Source organism: Natrix helvetica (assembly GCF_964273705.1).
Source record: "Natrix helvetica genome assembly, chromosome: 15".
NCBI lineage: Eukaryota > Metazoa > Chordata > Lepidosauria > Squamata > Natricidae > Natrix > Natrix helvetica.
Window position 1 is genome coordinate 7,938,619 of NC_138565.1, and position 23,435 is coordinate 7,962,053.

Genomic DNA, 23,435 nt, shown 5'->3' on the forward strand with positions numbered 1-23,435 from the left:
TTGTGTCAGACGATTGCAAAAGGGGATTAGAGGGTGGCGCTGATGACCGTCATAAACCTGAGTCAGTGGCCAGCATTGTCAGCACGTGACCATCCAAGGGGATGCTGCAACGGTCGTTAATTGTGAAAAATGGTCATAAGTCACTTCTTCCAGTGCTAAATGAACTGCTGTAAGTTGAGGACTATACCGTACTGCTCCCGTTTACCCGTAAGTCAGGGTTTGAGGATCTTTCCTGGCCAGCCGCAACGCACCTGCCTTTGGGGTCCCAATCAGGGCTCACCTGAATATTGGTGGGATCTTTGTAGGATTCGTCGCTGGCCGTCTGGAGCTTCTCGCTGATCCAGGCCTCGATTTCGTCCACGTCTCGGCTGAACTGCTGCAGGGTTTGGGATTCTCCGAGTTTCGAACGCTTTTCGATCATTTGAGCTTTCAGCCGACGCCACCTACAAAAACCGAAGCACCCTCGTTTGCATCAGGGGGGACTTGCATGCAACAAACCAAGGTAACGGCCCAGGCCCAGCAGCCACTCTCACCTGTCCAGCACCTCGTGGCGCCTGGTGGCAATGACCCCTTTGGCGTAATGATCGGCGGCAATCAGCTGGTCGGCGAAGGACTGGAGGGCGGCGATCTTCTCCTCCTAAAACAAAAATTAAAAGGACACGTTGGAAGAATGTCGGGAGAGTGGGTCACAGTGCCTTCGCAACGAAGCTGGAGCAAAGTTTGAGCAGTGGGAAAAAAAGACTGCGCGCAAATCCCTTGTGTGTCTTTTCTGTCTATCGGCTCACCCTAGGAGCCATCCAGGCAGAAAGCCTTTTTTTAAAATGTTGTCTTGTTACATGTTGCATTTATTTATTTTATCAGCACAAATGCAACACACACACACATACATGCACACACACACACACACATGTGTGTGTCACAACCCCTGGTATGCCCAAATATGGGAGGAAACACACTGCTTCCCCTTTCTGTCCTTTGGCTCACTCCAGGAGACCATCCAGGCAGAAAACCATATTTTTAATGTTACCTTTGTTACATTTGTGTAATAGATCTATATATATATATGTATGTTGCATTTGATAAATAAATAAAGGAAGACTAGTATAGATCTATTTCAAGCTATTTAGCTCTCATCAGCTAGCCATACCCTTACTGGGAATTGAACCTGAGCTGTATTGCATATTAGGCAGTTGTCTTAGCCACTAAGCCACAAGCTCTCCTCCTTTACCAGCTAAGCCAGGGAAATAGGTATTTATTGTGTCACAACCCTTGGTATGCCCAAATTATCAGGACAAATGTAACAGGGCAACATAAAAAAAAGGCTTTCTGCCTGGATGGCTCCTAGGGTGAGCCGATAGACAGAAAAAGGGAAGCAGTATGCTCCCTCCCATATTTGGCCATACCAGGGGTTGTGACACTACACTACACACACACACACACACTCCTCTTCCTCCTTTATTTTCCCATTATCTTCATTTTCCTTTTGCATTTCTGTGTCTTATATTTTGATAAACTAATCAAAACCATTGAAAACCCTGGCAAAACTGCTGGTAATCAATTTCTGTGTTGGTTACGGCTCCGAAAGCAATCCCACCTGGACATTGATGGCCTTGTCGAAGTCTTCGTGCTTCTTGATCAGGGCCTCCACGCTGTCCAGGGAGTCCCCCTTATCTTCAGTATTCAAGAAGGCCTCCCGGGCAGCCATCCAGTTCTCTGCCTGCTCACAGTCCCTGTGGAAGAGCTAAAGCGAAGGGACAAACAAATATATGTCGGTGAAATGTTGAGTGACGCGTACCCAATGCGTAGCCCCAGGTGGCGTGTCAATCCCGTGTGGTGGCCAATCGTCTCCTCACATGCCACAAGCAGGGTGGGAGTTAAATGTCTACGGAGATCGGGATAGGTGGGCCTGATTGGGGGAGAGTGCAGAGGAGATACAGAAATATAACTGTCAGGTCTGCAGCCATCTTTTCTTTTGGATCTTTGGCCTGCTACGCTTTCTATTATTCTACTACGCCTTTTCTATAGTGGGAAAACGGGAGGGGGGGATTGTACGGAGTTAGATGATATGTAGCCATAACAAAATTCTTTCTAGAAAGCCAAGGTCATCCTTTGCCTCTGCACCTGACTGGAACTGGATGGGTGGAACTGCCAGCATGGCAGTGGACGATTGGACCATGGGATGGACTTGTGGGTGTGGGGGCAAGACCTTGAACTTTCAACTGGGTGGGGAAAACAGTTCAGAACTGGATCCTAAGTCTGGGGCCTGTGAGGGACATCAACGTCTGGGGATGGGCTCCTCATCAGTCAACAGGAGGGCTGATTTACCACCAAGTATATGAGCCTTGGTGGCACAGTGGTTAGAGTGCAGTACTGCAGGCTACTTCTGCTGACTGCCAACTGCTTGCAATTTGGCAGTTCGAATCCCATCAGGCTCAAGGTTGACTCAGCCTCCTGTCCTTCCCAGATGGGTAAAATGAGGATCCAGATTGTTGGGGGCAAGAGGCTGACTCTGTAAACCGCTTAGAGAGGCACTGTGTGCCATCTTTTCTTTTGGGTCTTTGTCCTGCCCCACTTTCTATTATTCTAGTATGCATTTTCTAGTCTGGGAAAACGGGAGGGGGGATTGTATGGAGTTAGATGCTATGTAGCCATAACAAAATTCTTTCTAGAAAGCCAAGGTCATCCTTTGTCCCTGCACCTCTGCACCTGTCTGGAGCTGGATGGGTGGACCTGCCAGCATGGCAGTGGGAGATTGGACCTTGGGATGGACTTGTGGGTGTGAGGGAAAGATCTTGAACTTTCAACTGGGTGGGGAAAACCGGGAAGCTTTCAGATTTGTTTTTTCCCAGATGTGCCAACATGGCTCTCTTCATAAATTGGAACTTTGGGTAATACTTTGCCTCGGACTCTGATTTAATTTTGGATGCTATTTGGAAACCTGACGATAACTTTATGTCATTTTATTCTGTTTTACATATTTATGTATTGAATTATTGTATTTTACTCTATCACTATTGTATTTTACCCTACTGTCATTTTCAATTGCTTGTTGAGAGAGAGGGGGGAGTGGGGAAGAGAGAGAGAACACACATGAGTAGCTTTGTGGATGAGAAGTGAAACAAGAATTTAAAAAAACAATCCAGTTGCCATTTGAAAAGCACCTCTGGGAAAGGGCAGAGGCAACATCTGGGCACCAAAGGGGGAAGGGGTTGGGTATTTTCACCACGTGGGCGTACCTGCAATTCCAGACACTGGTCCAACATCATTCGGCGTTGGACCCAGGCTTTTTCCAAGTCCGCCCGTTCCTGGTCGAGGATGTCCAGCTTCTCCTTGATCTCGGGGCTGGCGTAGTGGCCACGGGCCAGGAGCTGCTGTCCGAACTGCTCAAACGCCTGGAAGGTGCCAGTCCTGGCGTCGATTTCGGTGCGGTGTTCCTGCAAGGGAGAAGGGAGACGCATGGGCTCGGACGGGCAAGATCTTCACAGGGAGGTCAGGGGTGGGCAGGCAGGAGCTCGGACGTAGGGGTGGGACGCTGAGGACTTGGGGGGGGGGGGAGGAGAAATCCTGGGCTTTCTAGGGAAATATGCAGCCATAGAAACCACAATATTTAGGGAATTGCAATGCACGTTTTTTTGATGCTAACTCCCAAAGACCTCTTAATAATGGCCAAAATCTTAGTCAAAGCATTTTGGATAAAAATATATGGTGGGTTATTCAAAATATACTTTAAAAAAAGGATAAAGTTCACCCCCACCCCCCCAGTTGTTTTTGTTAGGTATAATTACAGACTGTACAGTTATAGAGACTAATTTGATTTTGAACTTAACGACGGCAGCAAGATTGTTGGTGGCGCAGTTCTGGAAGAGGGAAGAATTGCCTACTATTCAAGAATGGACGCTAGAAGTAGTAAATCTAGCAGAGATGGCCAAAATCATAGCATATTTGAAGGACCATTCCGATGAGAAATATAAGTTGGAATGGAGAAGATGGATTGACTATATTCAAAATAAATATCGGGCTAAAAAAAATTTCAATTAGCTTATAAGTGAAGGCACAAGGAATGTTACAATTTACCTAAAGTTAGTTTAACAAAAGGGGAATTAAAGCACAAGAGGAGGTAGGATGTTAAAATCAGTTCGCTTATGTTAGCGTATGATTGTTAAATGTTTATACCCTGTATTTTGCTCTGGGAGGTTGGGGGGAGGGAGGGTTGGAGGGTGGGAAGGGTTTAAGTTTAAGTTTTATTTGATTTATAGACCGCCCCCTCTCCCCGAAGGGACTCGGGAAGGGGAAGGGGGAATATTTGTAAAATTTGTTAAAACCTTTAATAATAATAATAATAATAAAAAAGAATGGCCAAAATCTTGACCAAATTCGTCCCCCATCAGCAATGGGCTAGTTTCAGGCCAATCTCCTAGGACTGGGCAGTGAAGAAAAACAGGAGACTGGTCAGAGGGTCATCCAAGAAGCGGCAGAAAAGGGGCCTCGGCTATCCCAGCACAGGTTTAAAAGTGGGTCTGGGGTCTTCACCAGCGGTGGTATCCACTCACCTTCCCTACTGGTTCGCAAATGTGCCCTTCCGCGCATGCACTTTGGCTTTTAAAAAGTGCTTAAATGGGATACCACAGAGCCGGGGCGGGTAGCCACAATTTCTGCTACCGGTTCAAGTCCGAAATAGCTGAATACCGCCTCTGGCCTTCGACAGAGGTAGGCTGCTGGGGGTTCGGGAGAACCGCTAGCTAAGATTCAGAGAACCCTCAAATCCCACTCTTGGCTGGCCCCGCCCACCCTGCCCCACCCTTCCCAGGAGTCCTCAAGCGGCCCGTTTCGGATGCAGCTAAGTGAAGGGTGGGCGCGGAGGCTCGGGGAGGGCAAAAAACGGGTGTAGCGGAAGTTCGGGAGGGCCGGAAATGCCCCCCCTCCCCCTTCCCAGGAGTCCACAAGCGGCCCATTTTGGATGCCCATAAGTGGTCCCGCCCGCCCCGCCCTTCCCAGAAGTTCCCATGTGGCCCATTTTGAATGTAGGTAAGTGCAAGGTGCGCACGGAGTCTCAGGGAGGGCGAAAAACGGACGTAGCCGAAATTTGGGAGGGGCGGAAATGGGCCCATTTCTGGCCTCCAGAGCCTAGAGGAGGCTGTTTTCTCCCTCCCGAAGGTTCAAGGAAAGCCTTGGGAGCCCGGAGAGGGCAAAAATGGTCCCCCTCCCACCATGGTGCAGGAGGCGGACTAGGCCACGCCCACCCAGCAACCGGGCAGAGTACCCTTGCTAAAAATTCCTGAAGCCCACCCCTGGTCTTCACCCTGCAGGGGACCTTCACGTACCTGGTGCCTCTCCAATAAGGCTTCTGCTCCCGTCACGTCCTTAGCCAGCTCGTCGGAGGACACGAGGCCTCGGATCCCGTTGATCCAAGACATGAGGTCCCTGGGAAGACAGGAGGTAAGAGAGCGACCCGGTTACACAGGCAGATCTCGGGGGGGGGGGGGGTGATCCTGAGCCTTTGCCCCCCCCCAAACCCTGAGCCCCACCTGAAGTCGCTGAGGAAGCGCTGCAGGTCGTGGGACTCGCCCAGCTTCTCTTTGCGCTGGTTGGCCCGTTTCCCAAGGCTGTTCCAAGCCTGGTTGAGCTCTGTGCATTTTTCCTGGAGATCTTCCGATGATTCGGGGTGGGACTGGATGAGCCGCTCCGCCGTTTCTCCCAGAGAGTTGACCTGAAGCAGAGAGAGACAGGAGGAGGAGGAGATCAGGGAGGATGGAATATTTTATGGCCCTAAAAAAAAAGAGATTATTTTTTCTACTTTTGGGGGGGGGGGTTGGCTAGTCTAAAGAAAAGAAGAACTAGGGGTGACATTAGAGCAGCATTCCATTATTTGAGGGGCTGCCACAAAGAAGGGTCAACTTATTCTATAAAGCACCAGAAGGCAAGAAACAATGGATGGAAACTAACCAAAGAGAGAAACCACCTGGAATGAACTTCTTAACAGTGAGGACAACTAACCAGTGGAACAGCTTTCCTTCAGAAGCTGTGGGGGCTCCATCACTGAGTTTTTAAAGAAGAGACCGGATAGTCACAATTTGAAATAGGTTCTCCTGCTTGAGCAGGGGGCTGGACTAGAAGACCTCCAAGGTCCCTTCTAGCTCTATTTCTATTATTTCTATTTCTGTTTCTTATTCTATTCTATTTTTATTCCATTCCTTTTTCTATTCCATTCCATCCCATTTTTATTCCATTCCATTTTCTATTCCATTCCATTTTTTATTCCATTCCATCCCATTTTTTATTCTATTTCATTTATTCCATTCCATGTTTTATTCCTTTCATTCCATTTTATATTCCATTCCATTTTCCATTCCATTCCATTTTCCATTCCATTCCATTTCTATTCCATTCCATTTTTTATTCAATTCATTCCATTTTTCTTTCCATTTTCTATTCCATTCCATTTTCTATTCCATTCCATTTTTCTTTCCATTTTCTATTCCATTCCATTTTCTATTCCATTCCATTTTTCTTTCCATTTTCTATTCCATTCCATTTTCTATTCCATTCCATTTTCTATTCAATTCATTCCATTTTTCTTTCCATTTTCCATTCCATTTCATTTTCTATTCCATTCCATTTTCTATTCCATTCCATTTTTTATTCAATTCATTCCATTTTTCTTTCCATTTTCTATTCCATTCCATTTTCTATTCCATTCCATTTTTCTTTCCATTTTCTATTCCATTCCATTTTCTATTCCATTCCATTTTCTATTCAATTCATTCCATTTTTCTTTCCATTTTCCATTCCATTTCATTTTCTATTCCATTCCATTTTTTATTCAATTCATTCCATTTTTCTTTCCATTTTCTATTCCATTCCATTTTTCTTTCCATTTTCTATTCCATTCCATTTTCTATTCCATTCCATTTTCTATTCAATTCATTCCATTTTTCTTTCCATTTTCCATTCCATTTCATTTTCTATTCCATTCCATTTTCTATTCCATTCCATTTTTTATTCAATTCATTCCATTTTTCTTTCCATTTTCTATTCCATTCCATTTTCTATTCCATTCCATTTTTCTTTCCATTTTCTATTCCATTCCATTTTCTATTCCATTCCATTTTCTATTCAATTCATTCCATTTTTCTTTCCATTTTCCATTCCATTTCATTTTCTATTCCATTCCATTTTCTATTCCATTCCATTTTTTATTCAATTCATTCCATTTTTCTTTCCATTTTCTATTCCATTCCATTTTCTATTCCATTCCATTTTTCTTTCCATTTTCTATTCCATTCCATTTTCTATTCCATTCCATTTTCTATTCCATTCCATTTTCTATTCAATTCATTCCATTTTTATTTCCATTTTCCATTCCATTTCATTTTCTATTCCATTCCATTTTTTATTCAATTCATTCCATTTTTCTTTCCATTTTCTATTCCATTTCATTTTCTATTCCATTCCATTTTTTATTCCATTCATTCCATTTTTCTTTCCATTTTCTATTCCATTCCATTTTTTATTTCATTCCATTTTTATTCCATTCATTCCATTTTCTATTCCATTCCCTTTTCTGTTCCCTTCCTTTCCACTCCCCTCTCTCACCTTGTCCCCCAGAGCTGCCAGGTCCCTCTCAAAGCCCTCATGCTTGCGTTGGAGAGCCTGCACGCTTGCAAGGTCGTGCCCGTAATTGTCGGTGTTGAGCGCCTGATTCTTTTCTTCAATCCATTCCTTGGTCTCGTCGGCATCTCTGGAAGGCCACAAGAAATAGGAATAAGAGCTCTGACGCTATCCAGCCCTTTGGCAGGTGACCGGACAGCCAACCTACACGCATGAACGTTGAAGGCAAAAAAAAATCCTTTTCATCCAATCCGCCCAAAACTCAACCGGACCTCACCTGTGGAACCGCTGGACCTCGTGAGCGCTTCCCAGCAGCTGGCTCCTCTCTTCAGCCAGCTGTTGTAGAGATCGCCAGCGCTCGTTCAGCTCCTGGAGAACGCAAGAAAACAAATAAAAGAGGGTATTAACAGCGCAAGACATGCAGCAATGTCCTTTAAAGGAAGGAAGCCTTAATTAAGTGTCTTCTTAATTAAGTGTCTTCTTAAGCTACTAGCCCATGGGTGTCCATGTCACTGCGTTATTTTGTTTGCCAGCTGTGCTTAAACTCTTAAGACATACGGTAGACTGATCTGACTCTTATCGCTAAGCTACGCATGTCCACATTTTTTTTCAATTTTTTTTTTGTTCGCCCGCCAAGAAGGTAGGCAGGAACACTGCCGAAATGTAAATCATTAGCTAGTAAGTTTTGTTTTCATTTTCTTTACAGTAAAGTGTGTTTCTTAGAATATATCTCGGGTTTATTTTTCTTAATTATGAAGTATACTTCGAGGAAAAACCACGGTTCATCCCTCATTTATTTATTTATTTATTTCCAGGATTTATAGACCGCCCCCTCTCCCCGAAGGGACTCGGGGCGGTGCACAGGCGTCTCATTAAAACAAATACAAAAGATAAATATCCTGTCCCCTTAAAAACGAATTAAACCTGATACAGCTGTACAGAAAAGTAAGAATTAAAAGCAACTAAAAAGCATACCCCTAAAAAACTTAAAAATGCAGGCTTGAGGGACTAAAATTGGGAATTAGGCCAGGCCGGCTAAATTAAATACAATTACCCCAGGAGGGGAACAGGGCTGAATTTCCACCCTGACAGTCCAAACTTGGGAACTTTAAAGACTTGTGGACTTCAACTCCCAGAATTCCCCAGCTGGACACCCCCTAGCCGATAACCCATTGCCTGGGTATTTATTTATAGGGAGGGGAAATGTCCGGACCAAACTTAATTTCTAATGTTGGATTTTGCCCCCTTGCCAGAGGGAGCCCCCCTGTGGAGTACTGTGAAGCCGTTACCGTGGCAATTCCACTGAGCTGTACAGTAGAAGCCATTTTACAGCAGTACAGTAGAAGCTGTTTTAAGGCACGACAGGCTGTATCTTCACAGAACATACATATCCTAAGGGGTTTTAGGGGTGTCTTACTAGAGTGGGGGGAGGGAATGGAGATTTTACAGTATCCTTCCCCTGCCACGCCCAGAGAACCGGTAGTAAAGCCTTTTGAATCCCACCACTGGATGGAGGGGATTCCTTACCTTGATGGAGTTAAACGTTGCTACTGTGTGTACCATCATTCTTGCAGACTGGAGACAGAACGGGAATTGAAAACAAGAATTACTTTAAAAAAACCCAGTCCCATTAACTGCACAAAAACGGTAACTAAAGACACGTTCTGTTCCCTTCCGTCCCAGGCCCCGTTGTTTTCAAAGGAAACCTACCTTCCAAGGAGAGGCGGTCTTGGAATCTGTTTCATCCTGTTTGAAAGAATTATCGGGGAGGGGGGGGGGGGAGAAAGAACTTCAGAGCTTGCTAACAGAAGCCACACATTTTCCCTGAGTAATTTTTTATCAACTTCTAGTTAGTAGTTTACAATGAAATTAAATTCATCCGTGTACATTATAACTGTAAAAATAAAAACACAAACACACATCCTTCGCATTCTATACAACTGTATGGAAAACCCCTTGATATTGCCTTAACATTGCACTATACCGTAGAATTCAATATAGTTACTGCTCTGGGATAAGCAGCTGTTTTTCAGCCTATCTGTCCTGGTTTTTATTGTCCTGTACCGGCTGCTAGATGGTAATAGTTCAAAAAAAAAAGGGTGCCCACGATGAGAATGATCTTTAAGGATGTTTTGAACTTTCTTAAGGCAGCGGGAGCTACAAAACTCTTCCAAAGAGGGGAGGGGGCAACCCATGATCCTCTGGGCAATGACGTTGACCCTCTGGAGTGCATCCTATCTGCCCCTGTGCAACTGGCAAACCAGACACAGGGGCAGTGAGTTAAAATATTCTCTACGGTGCAGCGGTAGAAGGTCACCAGGAGTTTTCCATTCAGTTGTTGTTTCCCGAGAAGTCTCAGGTCGTATCATCTCTGCTGGGCCCTTTTGACCAGGGCTGCAATGTGAGTTGTCCCAGGTCAAGTCCTCTTTTTATGACAACACCCAGAAAGTTAAAACTGGCCACTTGCTCCACTCAGTCTCCATTGCTAAGCAAGGGCTGGATGCCTGATCTATTCCTTCTACAGTCGACTATAAATTCCTCGGTCTTATTGGGGTTAAGGACCACGTTACGGTCTCCACACCACGAAAGCAGCCGGTCCACCTCATCTCGACAGGCAGACTCATCTCCCCCACCCCCGCGGAGATAAGTCCCACCACTGTTGTATCATCTGCAAACTTAGTAATAGTATTACTAGCGTTTACTAGGGAATGCAGCCACGCACATAAAGAGTAAGGGGACTCAACACGCAGCCCTGTGTTAAGAATAAGGGCTGAAGAGATAATGACATAATCTGACCCTCTGAGAGCAGGAAATCCATAATCCAAATATCCATAGTACATACTGTATTTTTCAGCGTATTTATTTTATTTATTTATTTATTATTCATGCTTCTAGACCGCCCCCTCTCCCAAAAAGGGACTCGGGGCGGTGTACAGTCCATGCCAAATATATCAAAATACAATAAAAATTGAATATGTACAGTTGGAATGGAGGAGGTTAAAAATGGAATTAAAAGAACTGTACAAAGCAATATATATATAAATATAGGATTTTGAACCCCTAAAACACACACAATAAGTTAAAAACAATACCCCTAAAATAACCAGTTAATACATTTGCCAGGAGGGACAGTTGTAATTATGCCAGGCCTGCTAATCGGAACAGGTGAGTCTTCAATTTTTGCCGGAAGGAGCGGAGGTCAGTAGTGGTTCTAATGTCGGGGGGGAGGTCATTCCAGAGGGTTGGGCCCATCACAGAGAAGGCCCTACTCCTTGGTGTCGCCCGTTGGCATTGCCTAGTGGACGGCACCAGGAGAAGTCCCTCTCTGTGTGAGCGAATTGGCCGCAGGGATGTATGTGGGAGGATGCGATCCCGCAAGTAACTAGGTCCCGTGCCATGGAGCGCTTTAAAGATGGTAATCAGCACCTTGAAACGCACCCGAAAAACCACAGGTAGCCAGTGCAGCTCGCGCAGGAGAGGTGTTACGTGGGAGTACCTCGTACTCCCCATCACAGCCCGCGCGGCTGCGTTCTGAACTAACTGCAGTCTCTGGGCGCGTCCCAAGGGCAGCCCCATGTAGAGAGCGTTGCAGTAATCCAGGCGGGACGTCACCAGCGCATGAGTGACCGTGCGTAGGGCATCCCGGTCCAGTAGGGGGCGCAATTGGTATAAGATGCACCAAGATTTTGAAGAGGAAATCCTGCCCCACACATCCCTACGACCAATTCGCTCTCACAGAGAGGGACTTCTCCAGGTGCCGTCCATTAAGCAGTGCCAAAGGGCGGCGCCCAGGAGCAGGGCCTTCTCTGTGATGGGCCCAGCCCTCTGGAATGACCTCCCCCCCGACATTAGGATTACTACTGACCTCCGCTCCTTCCGTTCAAAACTCAAGACCCACCTTTTTCAACTAGTTGGCCTGGCTCTACCATAGTTCCATTTTAATCCTCCTGGCAATCTTTTAAATTTGTAATTTTTCTAGTGGGGTATTTTAATTTTAACCTATTTTACCATTTCTATGTATTGTAATGATTGTGTGTGATTTTTTTATACCTCCTCCGTGTAATGTTTTATTGCATAATGTGTGTTTTTTATTTATTGTACGCCGCCCCGAGTCCCTTCGTGGAGAGGGAGCGGCTAACAAATCTAACAAATCTAATCTAAACCTAAAATTAAAAAAAAAAAAGTTCTTGCACCGTCTGCACGCCTCATTTTTTTAGGAGCATGCAGAGAGTGTGAGAGGCCTGTAAAGTGCTCCTGGGGGCAAAAATGAGCAAAAAATGACCCATTTTTTGCAAAAATCAGGGCATGCATAGACTTTGGGAGGCTTGTAGAGTGCTCCTGGGGGCTGGGGAAGAGGAAAAAAGGCCAGTTTTCCGCTCATTTCTGCCCTCCCCAGCCCTCAGGAGCACTCTGGAAGCCTCCTACACGCTATGCACGTCCATTTTTGTGAAGGGGGCGGGGTTTCAGGAGGCCAAAAATGCTGTATTCAGTGTATAAGACGCAGCCAGATTTCCCCCCTCTTTTGGGGGTGTGACACACCTTTTCTGTGTCTCAATACTTCGAAAAATACGGTAGATTCATGCAGGAAAAAAATATATCCCCGTTTCTCCTTAGGGATTTAAACCGAGGCTGGCTCCCAGGGATTTTTTTTTTTTCAAATAAACTAAGTGAGGTTACGCTTTTTTTTTTGGGCATTTTGAACATGTTAAGACGGTGCATACAGAGAAGATGGGGAGTTGTTAAGGACCCTTCAGATCCATCTCCATTTTTTCTCCCCCTTAATTGTTTTTTTTCCAGATCCCAATTTCCCCCCCTTTCATGTTTGAAGAGAGACTTACCCGTGGCATCATTCCATAGACTTCCTAAAAATAAAAGAAGAAGAAGAAGAAGACACAAACGATTATTTCTGGATGAAAGAATCTACATTCCGCAGAACATCAGAAGTTCATCGTGCATTTCAAAAAAATGAGATAAGTCATGCTGTTTTTTTGTAAAAAAAAAGACATTTCCACCCCCCCCAAAAAAAAACAGTAAAAGGGGCAAATTTGGAGAGGAGGGGGAGAATCAGTTGTAATTCAATCCTTTGGATTTCCTAAAAGCAAAGGGGCCCCCATTCTAATAGCTATACCGCTACAATAGCTCTCATCAGTTGGCCCTTTTTCCTTAGCTGTTTCCTTCGTCTGGCAGCTCTGCGCATGCGCACACTGGGAACAGTCTCCAGCTGTTCTTCTGCCCCACTGATGTCTGACTCCGAAGGTAGCTGATAACTGTCAGACGGCCCTGGCCCTCTCTCTGCCTCCGACACAGAGCTCTCATCTGTCAGGCCTGTAGTTCTGTTCCTTTTAGGATCTTTGGCCTGCCACACTTTTTATTAATTTCTTATTCTGGTTCATTAGTGTAGTAGTTGGGAGGGGGGAATAGAAAGGAGTAGGATTGTGGAATGTATTGTTATGGATTTTCTTAGAAGCTCAAGGTCGTCTTTTGTCTCCGCACCTCGACACCTGGCCGGAAGCAGAGGGGTGTACATGCCAGCGTGGAAGATGAAGATTGGACCATGTGATGAATTATGGGGTGTGGGGATAGATAATGAACTTTCAACTGGGTGAACCCACAGGATATACATTAGAGTTGAAATTTCACAGCATAATGCCAACATGTCTGTCTTGTTAAATTGGAGTTTTAAGGATAACTTTGCTTTGGACAATGATTTAATTCTGCATGATATTTGGAACGCTGACATCATCAGAGCCTTCCCCAGACTCCAGGACTGGCCCAGGTTCCTCCCCAACCCTCCCCACTGTCTGACTCTGCTGCCAGCTCCCCTGGCGGGCCACAACAGAAAAACCTGAACCAACCTGCTGTTGCACTGCTTGAACCTCCTCTGCCATAAGACCTTCTGATTCCAAGTCGTTCGCCACCTTGTTGATGTCCTTCAGACGGGACTCGTTGGCCTTCAGATCCTGCGTGGAGTGAAAAAAATACTCGATGGGTGGGAATCCAGCGAGAGAGAGAGAGAGAGAGACACGCTGCCATCAAACCGGAACTGGATCGGATGGGTCCATCTCACAGGAGACTTGGGGGTTCTCCAGCATGAGAGCCCCAATAAGTGAATTTCTTAAGGACAGGTTGGGTTTGATGTGTTTATTGAGAACGGAGTTACTCCTTCAAAATGCTAGTTGGCACTTTTAACTTGTCCAGCGGTCTCTACACCACCTTTTAAAATGTCTATGGAGGCTCTGAGCCATCCTGGTCATGATTGTCCCCAAGGTGCTTTTTAAAGGAGGCAACTGCATTTGTCTTGTTTTTCCTTTGAAGAAAAGCCTAGTCGTCTCCTGAAAAAAAGCACCTTAGGGATAACCACAACCTGGATTGCTGAGAATCTCTACAGACTTCTAGCTACACAATTTGGGATGGACGCCTTTGGAATGGGGTGGGAGGAGGAATGGATTTCCAGAGGAAACAAAAACTGCAGTCTACAGGAACCATTTGCACCAATCAGGTGACCCTGAGGACGCAGAGAAACCTCCAAGTGGCCTCAACGACTCTTTAGGTAAAGGTTCCCCTCGCACATACGTGCTAGTTGTTCCCAACTCTAGGGAGCGATGCTCTAGGGAGTGGTTGGCAAAACTTAGCTCTTTGGCCAACTCTTTCTCATGGTGGCTATTTAGCTCCAATAACTGCTTCCTGTTGGGGCCCTAAGGAGCCCAGAGTGGGGAGGCGAGGAGGGGCGGAGAGGGGCGAGTAGAAGCCAGCGAAGCGTCCCTCGAAATGAGTGACATCAAGTTGGCCACGCCCACCCAGTCACATGACCGCCTAGCCACGCCCCAGCAGATCATATTAGTGGTGTGCGGGATTTGTAATTTATGAATTTGGTGGTCCCCGAGATCCAAAAAGTTGGGGACCCCTGCTGTAGGCTACCCGGAACCGAGGACCCCTGCTTCAAAGAGAGTTGAAGAAGGGGAGAGATCGGAAAGGTGGGGAACCCCTGATCTAGGAGGTCGCCATCCCGACCACCTTGTTTCGGCGTCTTGAGATTTAGGGGAAGGATGGAGGGGAGGGGGGGAGTTGTGCCTTACAGCGCCACGTGGCGCACGGCTTGGAAAGCCCCCCAAGTACCGATCAGCGGTACAGCGGGCCCCAACATCCAGGCAAAGCACAGCTTATGCCAAACACAAACCTACCACTCAGAGACGAAGGAGAGGAGATGGAGGGAGTCAAAGATGGGAAAAATATACACACACAACCAACCTTACAGAGCCAAGCAAAAACAGTCCCTTTCGGGCCAAGACTGAGATTAAACTGGGGAGCCAGGGAGAGGAAGTAGAGGTGTGGCTTCGAATTTAACCTCAATCTCTGGGCAGATTGGACATGAGAATAACGCATCGATGACTCCTCCCACAAGCTACTCCGGAGAATAGGGGAAGGAGGAGCGTGCTTCGTGCCTGTCATGGCTACCACTTGGGTCGTCCATCACCTACCTTCTGGAAGTCGTCAAACTTCTTCTGAAGCACCTCCACCTGTTCGAGGTCGGCCCCCACCTCCTCGTTGGCCAGCGTGGCCTCCTTCTCGTGTATCCACTGCTGCAGCTCGTTGGCCTCCCGGAAGAGCATGAATTTCTTACAGCTTTTCTCCAGCATGCCTTTACGTTTCTCTCCCAGTTCCAGAAGGGAGTGGTACCTGCGGGGCAGTGGGGCAGAAGCAGACAAAGAGGGCCCAGTCAGAGGGCACCGGAGCAGGGTGCAGTGTCACAACCAGCCCTTCTCCAGAAGCTTGGGCACCACGAAAGGCTCTACGAACAATCACAGCAGACCCAACAACGACAAGCAGACTGCGGCGGAGAGAAAAGGATGGTTGTTACAGCTGAAGCTCCAGACGGCCTCACTCTCGGGGCTCCACGGCCCTCACCAGATGGGCTCCAGGTGTGAACAGATCGCAACGGCAGCAAAGGAATTCAGGGGAATTGTATTCCCTGGAGCGCATCTGGAGAGCTGCAGGCCAGGGGGAAGCTAGGAAAACTGTACAGGTAATCCTTGGTTTACAACAAGGGACAATTTTCACAAAAACGAAGCGTGCAGAGGTTTTGGGAGATCTGCAGAGTGCAAAAACATTTTGTTTTAATTTGCCTCTTCAAAATCTTGGTGCATCTTATACTCTGAAAAATACGGTATTTATGACGGTTACAGCGTCCTAGGGTTATGTGATTCTAATTTTGCGGCCTTCTGAACAGCAAAGTCCACGGGGAAGCCAGATTTCACTGAACAAGCGTGTTGCTAATTTAATAACTCCAGTGATTCCCTTATCAATTGGGCAAGAAATGTCATCCACACTCAATTCATTGTCTCGTCCAAGAAAATGTCTGATACTGACAGTGAACTGAGCGTGGTTGGAAATGGAAAGAGTGGAATATGGAAAGGGGAGATAGATGGACTGGAGCTCCACCTAAGATTTCAAAGTATAGAAGAAGAAAAGAGAGAAGAATTGAGGGAACTAAGGAGAGAAATTTTGTCAGAAGCACTAGTGATAACCAAAGATAATCTGATCGAAGAAGCAGATGGAGGGTTTTGAGCTTATACAAGATATGCAATAAGCAATACGTTGCGAAGAGAAGTCCATACAAAACTTACTAAGGAAATAACCAGAATACTAATGCCACAAATGGCAAGAGACATAAGACTGCACTATTACTGGAAAGACACAGATAGATGTAATGAAAGCTTATAATAAAAAATTAAGTCAAATTTAGTTAAATTTAGAGCACTGTGTATAAAATGAAGGGATAATGGATACAGTTAAATAATTGATTGATAATGATAATAATGCATATATATGCATTGGTTTGATTAGAGGAAATTTGATATAAATTGCAAATGGTGACTACGAAAGGAGGTTTAGAAACTCTGTTGTTAAATAGAACCAATTTTTATTTAGAACATATTATAAAGATGTAATGTTACTGGATGATATTGGGAAGAGCTAATGGAATGCCATTATGTGGTTTTGCTTTAAATCTGGGATATTTTATATATAAGGACATAAAAACAATTCTAGTCCAATGAAGTTTGAGGTATGATGATAGTAATATATATATAAATATATTTGATTTTAAATACATGATTTGATATGAATTTTAGATGCTGAATATGGAAGGGATGCACGGAAGCTTTGTAACCAATCGACACACTTTCTACAATTTGTAATGGAAGATGGTTTTATGTGTTTTTTGTCTGTTTTGTCAGGCCTGTAGTTATGTTCTTTTTAGGATCTTTGGCCTGCCACACTTTCTTATAATTTTCTATGCTGTTTCAATATTGTAGTAGTTGGGAGGGAGGAATAGAAAGGAGTAGGATTGTAGAATGGATTCTTGACATTCTTTTATAGAAGCCAAGGTCATCTTTTGTCTCCGCACCTCGACACCTGACCGGAACCAGAGGGGTGTAGATGCCAGCGTGGAAGATGATGATTGGAACATGTGATGGATTTGTGGGTGTGGGGATAGATCATGAACTTTCAACTGGGTGGAATTCCAGGATGTACATCAGAGTTGGAATTTTTCCATAGAGGTGCTAACTTGCCTGTAGAATAAATTGGACCTTTAAGGATGTTTTGCCTTGGACAATGATTTATTTCTGCATGGTATTTAGAACCCTGTGTTTATTCAAAAATTTGGGCTCCATTTTGGTCGTAAATCAAGGACTACCTGTATCTCCTAGAGAGCATCCCACTGGGAGAAATCAGCCCAGATCTAAAAGAACCGGCGTCAATGAATTGTGTCCCCCCCCCCCCTCCCTGTTTTACACCAAAGAGACTCTTGAACTACTCAAACGTCTACGAGAAACGGGAGACGCTGCTCTTTTTCAAACACTTCCCGAAGAGCCCTTGGATTCGAGAGAGAGCCGTTCAGCTGAACACTCCTGAGAGAGGGCTACCCCCGCAGGCAGGCAGAAAGACAGGAAAACACAGCGGCTACTTGAGAGAGACGGCGTGGTTTAACGACGGCTGGGCCTACTCACAGTTCTTCCACCTGCTTCATACGCAGAGATACACTGCCGATCTCCTTAGTAAGGAAAGTCCTGCACAGATAAGAGAGAGAAGGGAGCACAGCAGAAGAAAAGCATGCACAAAATTAGTCTGATTAACAAAAAAACGAAGGGAAGGGAACACAAAAACAAAGGGGCAAAGGATGGAAAAGAAGAGGACAGTTCAAGCGGGAAGAACGGAGGTGGGTGGGAGATAAGGGGGATACACAAACACACACACACACAAAATAGGCACACAGATATCAGGGCAGCGTGAAGAATACTGGGGCGTGATTACAGAGACCCGATTGTAGAGTTCAGTTCCCGTTCGGTCAACAGAAGGCAGGGTTTTTTTTTTAAAAAAAAAATACCGTTTCCCCGAAAATAAGACCTCCCCGGATGAAATAAGCCCAATCGGGGCTTTTGAGCCCATGCGCTAAAATAAGCCCGCCCCGAAAATATTGCAACAGAGCAGCAGCCGTGAGGTGACCACGCTCGCCACCTCCCGCACAGACCTCCCCGAAAATAAGGCCAAGGGATTATTTCGGGGGGGGGGGGGGGGGCAAAAGAAAATAAGACCCTGTCATCTTTTCGGGGAAACACGGTAGGCTAATGAGGACAAGAAGCAGTTGAGTCTCAGGTTAGGAAGAGATTAAAAAATAAGGAGGAATGCGGGTGATTTTTTTTCAATGGGACTGATTGTGGGAAAGAAGCAAGAGCTGGCCATAGAAACTTAGGCTGGTTAAAATCCGTCTCGAGTGACTAGGGTTGATCCCTGATCTGGTTAGGCCGAGTCTTACTGGTGGTCAATCTGTTCTTGGCGCAAGGCGATGCTCCCCTGCTCGTCTAAGAGGTTCTCGCGGGAGGTGGACTGGGCCGGGTCGAGCTTCTTCACGTAAGCCGCCGGCACAAATCCCTGACGGTCGTTCACTTCCACTTTCCACCAATCCTGCAGAGGGAGGGAGGAAAAAATAATAAGGAAATAAAAGGGAAGTAAAATAGGGAAGGGGAGGGGGGGGAAACGGAATCGGTCTTGGTCGTGTTCTCGACGTGGAAAAAAGAGGCGCGACTGTTGTCACCCACCCAAAAAACGTAGAAAGGGGATGAAGAACATAGCTGGGACCGACAAAGGAGAATATTTGTAGCTCGGGGGTTGGAATGAGAGGTCCTTGGTGCTCTCTGAGGGGTGATGGTTTTCTTGCAGACATTTCATGACCCAACTAGGTTACTTCATCGGTGGTAGAAGAGTGTGTGTTTGTGGAGAGGAGGAAGAGGAGGAGGAGGTAGAGGAGGAGGAAGAGGAGGAGGAGGAAGAGGAGAAGGAAGAAGAGGGGAGGAAGAGGAGGAGGTAGAGAAGGAAGAGGAGGAGGAGGAGGTAGAGGAGAAGGAAGAGGAGGAGGAGGAAGAGGAGAAGGAAGAAGAGGGGAGGAAGAGAAGGAGGAGGAAGAGGAGGAGGAAGAGGAGAAGGAAGAAGAGGGGAGGAAGAGAAGGAGGAGGTAGAGAAGGAAGAGGAGGAGGAGGAAGAGGAGGAGGAGGAGGAAGAGGAGGAAGAGGAGAAGGAGGAGGAAGGAGAGGAGGACTGTGGGGTCCTTGGTGCTCTCTGATCTTGGTTGTTTTCTTGCAGACATTTCATGACCCTAACTAGGTAACATCATCACTGCTAGCCTACTACAGCACTATAGCACTGATTGTGTTCCCTAGTTGGGTCAGGAAACATCGGCAAGAAAACAAGCAAGCTCAGAGAGCACCAAGGACCGCTCATCGCCGGAAGGTCTGGAAGGTTTTGTGGCTGGTTCGGAATTTCACAGGATCCGGCTTTTACCTTGTTGGTGCTGTTCAGGAGAGTCAGGATGTCCCCCTTCTTCATCGTGACCTCGCGAGGACTCTTCTCCTGGTAGTCATAGAGGGCCAAGACCAGCTCCTTGCCCGTTTCGTCATCTGTAGGCGCCACTTGTTGCTGGAAAAGAGGAACAGTTCCTTGGACTCAATTATTGGACGGAGGATGGATCCTTGGACTTCGGAGCACCCCGAGATGGGTGTCCGATTCTCCTGGTGGCTGGAGCGATTGGTCAGTTCAATTCAGAACTGGATAATAAGCCTGGGGCCTGTGAGGGACATCAACTACTGGGGAAGGGCCCCTCGTCAGTCAACAGGACGGCTGATTTACCACCAGCTCATCAAGTATATGAGCCTTGGTGGCGCAGTGGTTAGAGTGCAGTACTGCAGGCTCCTTCTGCTGACTGCCGGCTGCTTGCAATTTGGCAGTTCGAATCTAATTCTAATTCTATTTCTATTCTATTTCTACTTTCTTCTATGTTCTGTTCCGTTCTATTCTATTCCAATTCTATTCTATCTCTACTCTCTTCTCTTCTATGTTCTGTTCCATTCTATTCTAATTGTATTTCTATTCTATCTCTCTTCTCTTCTATGTTCCGTTCCATTATTCTATTCTATTATTCTATTCCATTCTATTATTCTATTCTATTCTATTATTCCATTCTATTCTATTATTCTATTCTATTCTATTATTCTATTCTATTATTCTATTCTATTCTATTCTATTATTCTATTCTATTATTCTATTCTATTCTATTATTCTATTCTATTATTCCATTCTATTCTATTATTCTATTCTATTCTATTATTCCATTCTATTCTATTATTCTATTCTATTCTATTCTATTATTCTATTCTATTATTCTATTCTATTCTTTTATTCTATTCTATTCTATTATTCTATTCTATTCTATTCTATTCTATTCTATTATTCTATTCTATTCTATTCTATTCTATTCTATTCTATTCTATTCTATTATTCTATTCTATTCTCGGAAGACAAAATAACCAGATCCCAGAGACCGACCCAGATTGGCTCCTGAGAAATCCACATATCTTCTCCTTACCCGACAGGACTGGGCCTGCTCTTTCAGGGATTGAATGCTACTGCCGTAGGCGGACAGATCTGACATCAGAGCTTCATGCTTCTTGAGAAGAGCCTGAAAGGAGGAGAGAAAAAAAAACCCCATCTTTAGACCTCTCTCGGGTGTTATATGGACCAGGTCAGAAGTTATCACGTTAGGAAATGTGCAAAAATGAGCTGAGTAACACTGGTGATTAAGGATCAAGAACAAACCGAATATTATAGGATACGGGAATTATTTGATCAATGGTTAGAGGATAAAAATAGAAGTTGGAATGTTGAAAGAAGTAGTAGAAAATACGCTGGTAGAGATGGAAACACTATGATAATTCTTAGTATTATGATGATGATTTGTGATGCTTAATGCTATTATTACATTTTTATCGGAAGATACGTTAAGAGGGGAAAATGAACAAGTTCGTTATGTCCAACTGTTTAAAACACTATCCTGTTTTCCCCAAAATAAAACCTCCCGGGATAATAAGCACAATTGGGCTATTGAGCGCATGCGCTAATAATAAGCCCTCCCCCGAAAATAAGCCCTCCCCAAAAATATTGCAACGCAGCAGCAGCCATGAGGTGACCACGCTCGCCGCCTCCTGCACTTCAAAAATAATAAGACCTCCCCGAAAATAAGGCCAAGGGGGGATCAAAAGAAAAGAAGACCCTGTCTTATTTTTGGGGAAACATAGTCTAATTCTAAGATTAGAGAATTGATATCAATGTGAACGATGTTGCAAATTTTTACGGTTAATGCCCAGAGGTATTTTTACCCAGATGACACACTGTTTAAGAAAAGATGGAATGTTCATTTTTTTAAAAAAAATAAAAACTTTTTTTAAAAAAGAAGTTCTCATGCAAGATGTCAGGTACTGAGGATTTAATAGCTGCCAGTCGATGTAAGGTTGTAAACTGTAAACTGTAAGCTGATGCAATGAGGATGATTCAGCAATACACGCATAGCCTCTTTAAGACTCTAGTGGGGTCCACACAAGTCATTTACCTCTTTAAGAGGTGTTTTTATATAGGTGGCCATTAGAGGGTGTTTCTCTCTCTCTCTCGTCGTGTATCTCATTTCTCTCCTTGTGTCTGTAGCTGAGTGGTAAGGGATTCATCTACCATGTGTACATCTGTATATATTTGTATATAAACCACTATTAATTGTCTACAGGCTCTGTGTGCTGTGTTGTGTTCCTGGGTTTATCTCATAATAATCACCCTGCCAAAGATCTTCACACCATCCCTGGTTGGGATCTAGGGATCTAGGGACCAAGGAACGCACCTCGGCAGAGTCCTCGTCCTTTCCGTAGTCCGTGCTCCCCACAATGGGCTCCTTCTCCCTCATCCAAGACTCGGCCTCGTTGGCATCGGCGAAGTACTGCTGGGCCTGCAGAGAGTCTTCCAAATCTTGACGGCGCTGAGAAGCCTTCCCTTTCAAGGTTTCCCACTTCTGGTTGAGGTCGTTCAGCTTGACTTTCACGTCTTCCGCGGCAAAATGCCCTAAGCGACAAGAAGCGTGTTGTTCTGGTTAAGTTTTGGAGGTGTGGGAAGGTGCGCAGCTCTTGCTCTCCAGCCTGAAGGTCGGTTGGGGTTTCTCCATGAGGAAGGCTTCTTCCTGGCTGCACCAAATTAACTATAGGGAGGAGGGGGTGGTGACTCCCGGAGGCTTCCCTGGACAAAGCAGGGGTGATTGGAATGGAAATGAACGGCTTTCCAGAAAAATTACAGACTACAGCACCCATCCTCAAACTATGCCCGCGGGCCGGATAGGGCCTGCCAATGCAAAGTATCCAGCCCGTGGAGTGGTTGTCAGACGTCCTCCTTCAAAATCCAAGAAAGGAAACCCCCAACTCCATTGTTTTAGAGAAAAGGTACTTTTACTGAATATGAAGTGAAAGCAACGAAAGTAAAGCAAGATCTGACGCTAAAGGCGCGAAATTGTACCTATCAAAAGTTTACCCAAATCCCTCCCCCCAACAACCCCAAGCTGAATGTCCAATCTCCAGCCCCCAAGGGTGTCATGTGGGGTGCATCCTCAGGTGGCCTCATTCATCTGGTATGCAGGGAGGGTTGACCTTCACTAGACCTAAACAAGGCCATTCAGCATGCGCAGAAGAGGGTGCGCTATCTCCTCCAGCACAATTCCCCTCCCAAATACCCAAAACCCCTCCCTCCCCGTTACTATGGCAGCCGACTCCATTGGCTGCTGGCGGGCCCACAACATACTCAGGTGACCCTGAGGACACAGATAAACCTCCAAGTGGACTCAATGACCCTCTAAAAGGATGCAAAGGACCCGCTGTCTGACAAACGTACTGGTCATCTTCGTCACACTTTTAATGTTTTTCCTTCATTTTGCCCATTCAAGTTTGCGGTTTTCATTTGACGGGTAAATGAAATAAACGAGAGAAGAAGAGAGGAAGAGACGCACCTTCGTCTATCATGGAATTCCCTTTCTGGGTGACGGCCTTAATGCGGGGTTCGTGGCCAGCAATCTCCGCTTGCAAAGCTTGGTGTTTTTTCAGCAGGTTCTGGACCCCAATGAGGTCTTTGCCTGCAATGAGAAAAGGAAGGAGGTGATCAGCAGCCATTCCAACAAAAATGGTTACAAGCCCTAAATAAAATAAGCCACATTAATTTGTAAACACAGGTACTCCACAACGTAGGGACACATTTGAGCCCAGAAATTTCTGTTGCTAGGTGACAACAGTTGTTAAGTGAGTTTTGCCCCACGTTACGACCTTTCCTTGCCATGGTTGTTTCAGCGAATCAATGCAGTTGTTAAATGAGTAACTCTAGTTATTAAGTGAATCTGGCTTCCACCATTGACTCTGCTTGTCCGAAGGTCGCAAAAAAGGATCATGTGAGCCTGGGACAATACAATACAATAC

At 45.4% G+C, this 23,435-nt stretch overlaps 1 protein-coding gene across 9 annotated transcripts in view; it reads right to left on the reverse strand.

Moving 5' to 3' along the window:
* Positions 1 to 23,435, reverse strand: part of SPTAN1 (spectrin alpha, non-erythrocytic 1) — a gene marked incomplete at its 5' end in the record, with an annotated part of 98,667 nt that overhangs the window by 37,280 nt on the left and 37,952 nt on the right. For 6 of the 9 annotated variants that reach the window (XM_081967599.1, XM_081967595.1, XM_081967593.1 and 3 more), the window contains 19 exons: positions 281 to 443; positions 534 to 637; positions 1,595 to 1,741; positions 3,237 to 3,434; positions 5,322 to 5,421; positions 5,526 to 5,707; positions 7,594 to 7,738; positions 7,886 to 7,977; positions 9,136 to 9,183; positions 9,319 to 9,354; positions 12,447 to 12,470; positions 13,464 to 13,568; positions 15,087 to 15,285; positions 17,619 to 17,678; positions 18,425 to 18,573; positions 19,447 to 19,581; positions 20,528 to 20,620; positions 21,827 to 22,044; positions 22,976 to 23,098. In XM_081967599.1, coding sequence (XP_081823725.1) covers positions 281 to 443; positions 534 to 637; positions 1,595 to 1,741; positions 3,237 to 3,434; positions 5,322 to 5,421; positions 5,526 to 5,707; positions 7,594 to 7,738; positions 7,886 to 7,977; positions 9,136 to 9,183; positions 9,319 to 9,354; positions 12,447 to 12,470; positions 13,464 to 13,568; positions 15,087 to 15,285; positions 17,619 to 17,678; positions 18,425 to 18,573; positions 19,447 to 19,581; positions 20,528 to 20,620; positions 21,827 to 22,044; positions 22,976 to 23,098 — 2,321 coding nt within the window. The remainder of the gene's footprint in view (positions 1 to 280; positions 444 to 533; positions 638 to 1,594; positions 1,742 to 3,236; positions 3,435 to 5,321; positions 5,422 to 5,525; positions 5,708 to 7,593; positions 7,739 to 7,885; positions 7,978 to 9,135; positions 9,184 to 9,318; positions 9,355 to 12,446; positions 12,471 to 13,463; positions 13,569 to 15,086; positions 15,286 to 17,618; positions 17,679 to 18,424; positions 18,574 to 19,446; positions 19,582 to 20,527; positions 20,621 to 21,826; positions 22,045 to 22,975; positions 23,099 to 23,435) is intronic. The other 3 variants (XM_081967601.1, XM_081967600.1, XM_081967597.1) reach the window with 1 other exon arrangement.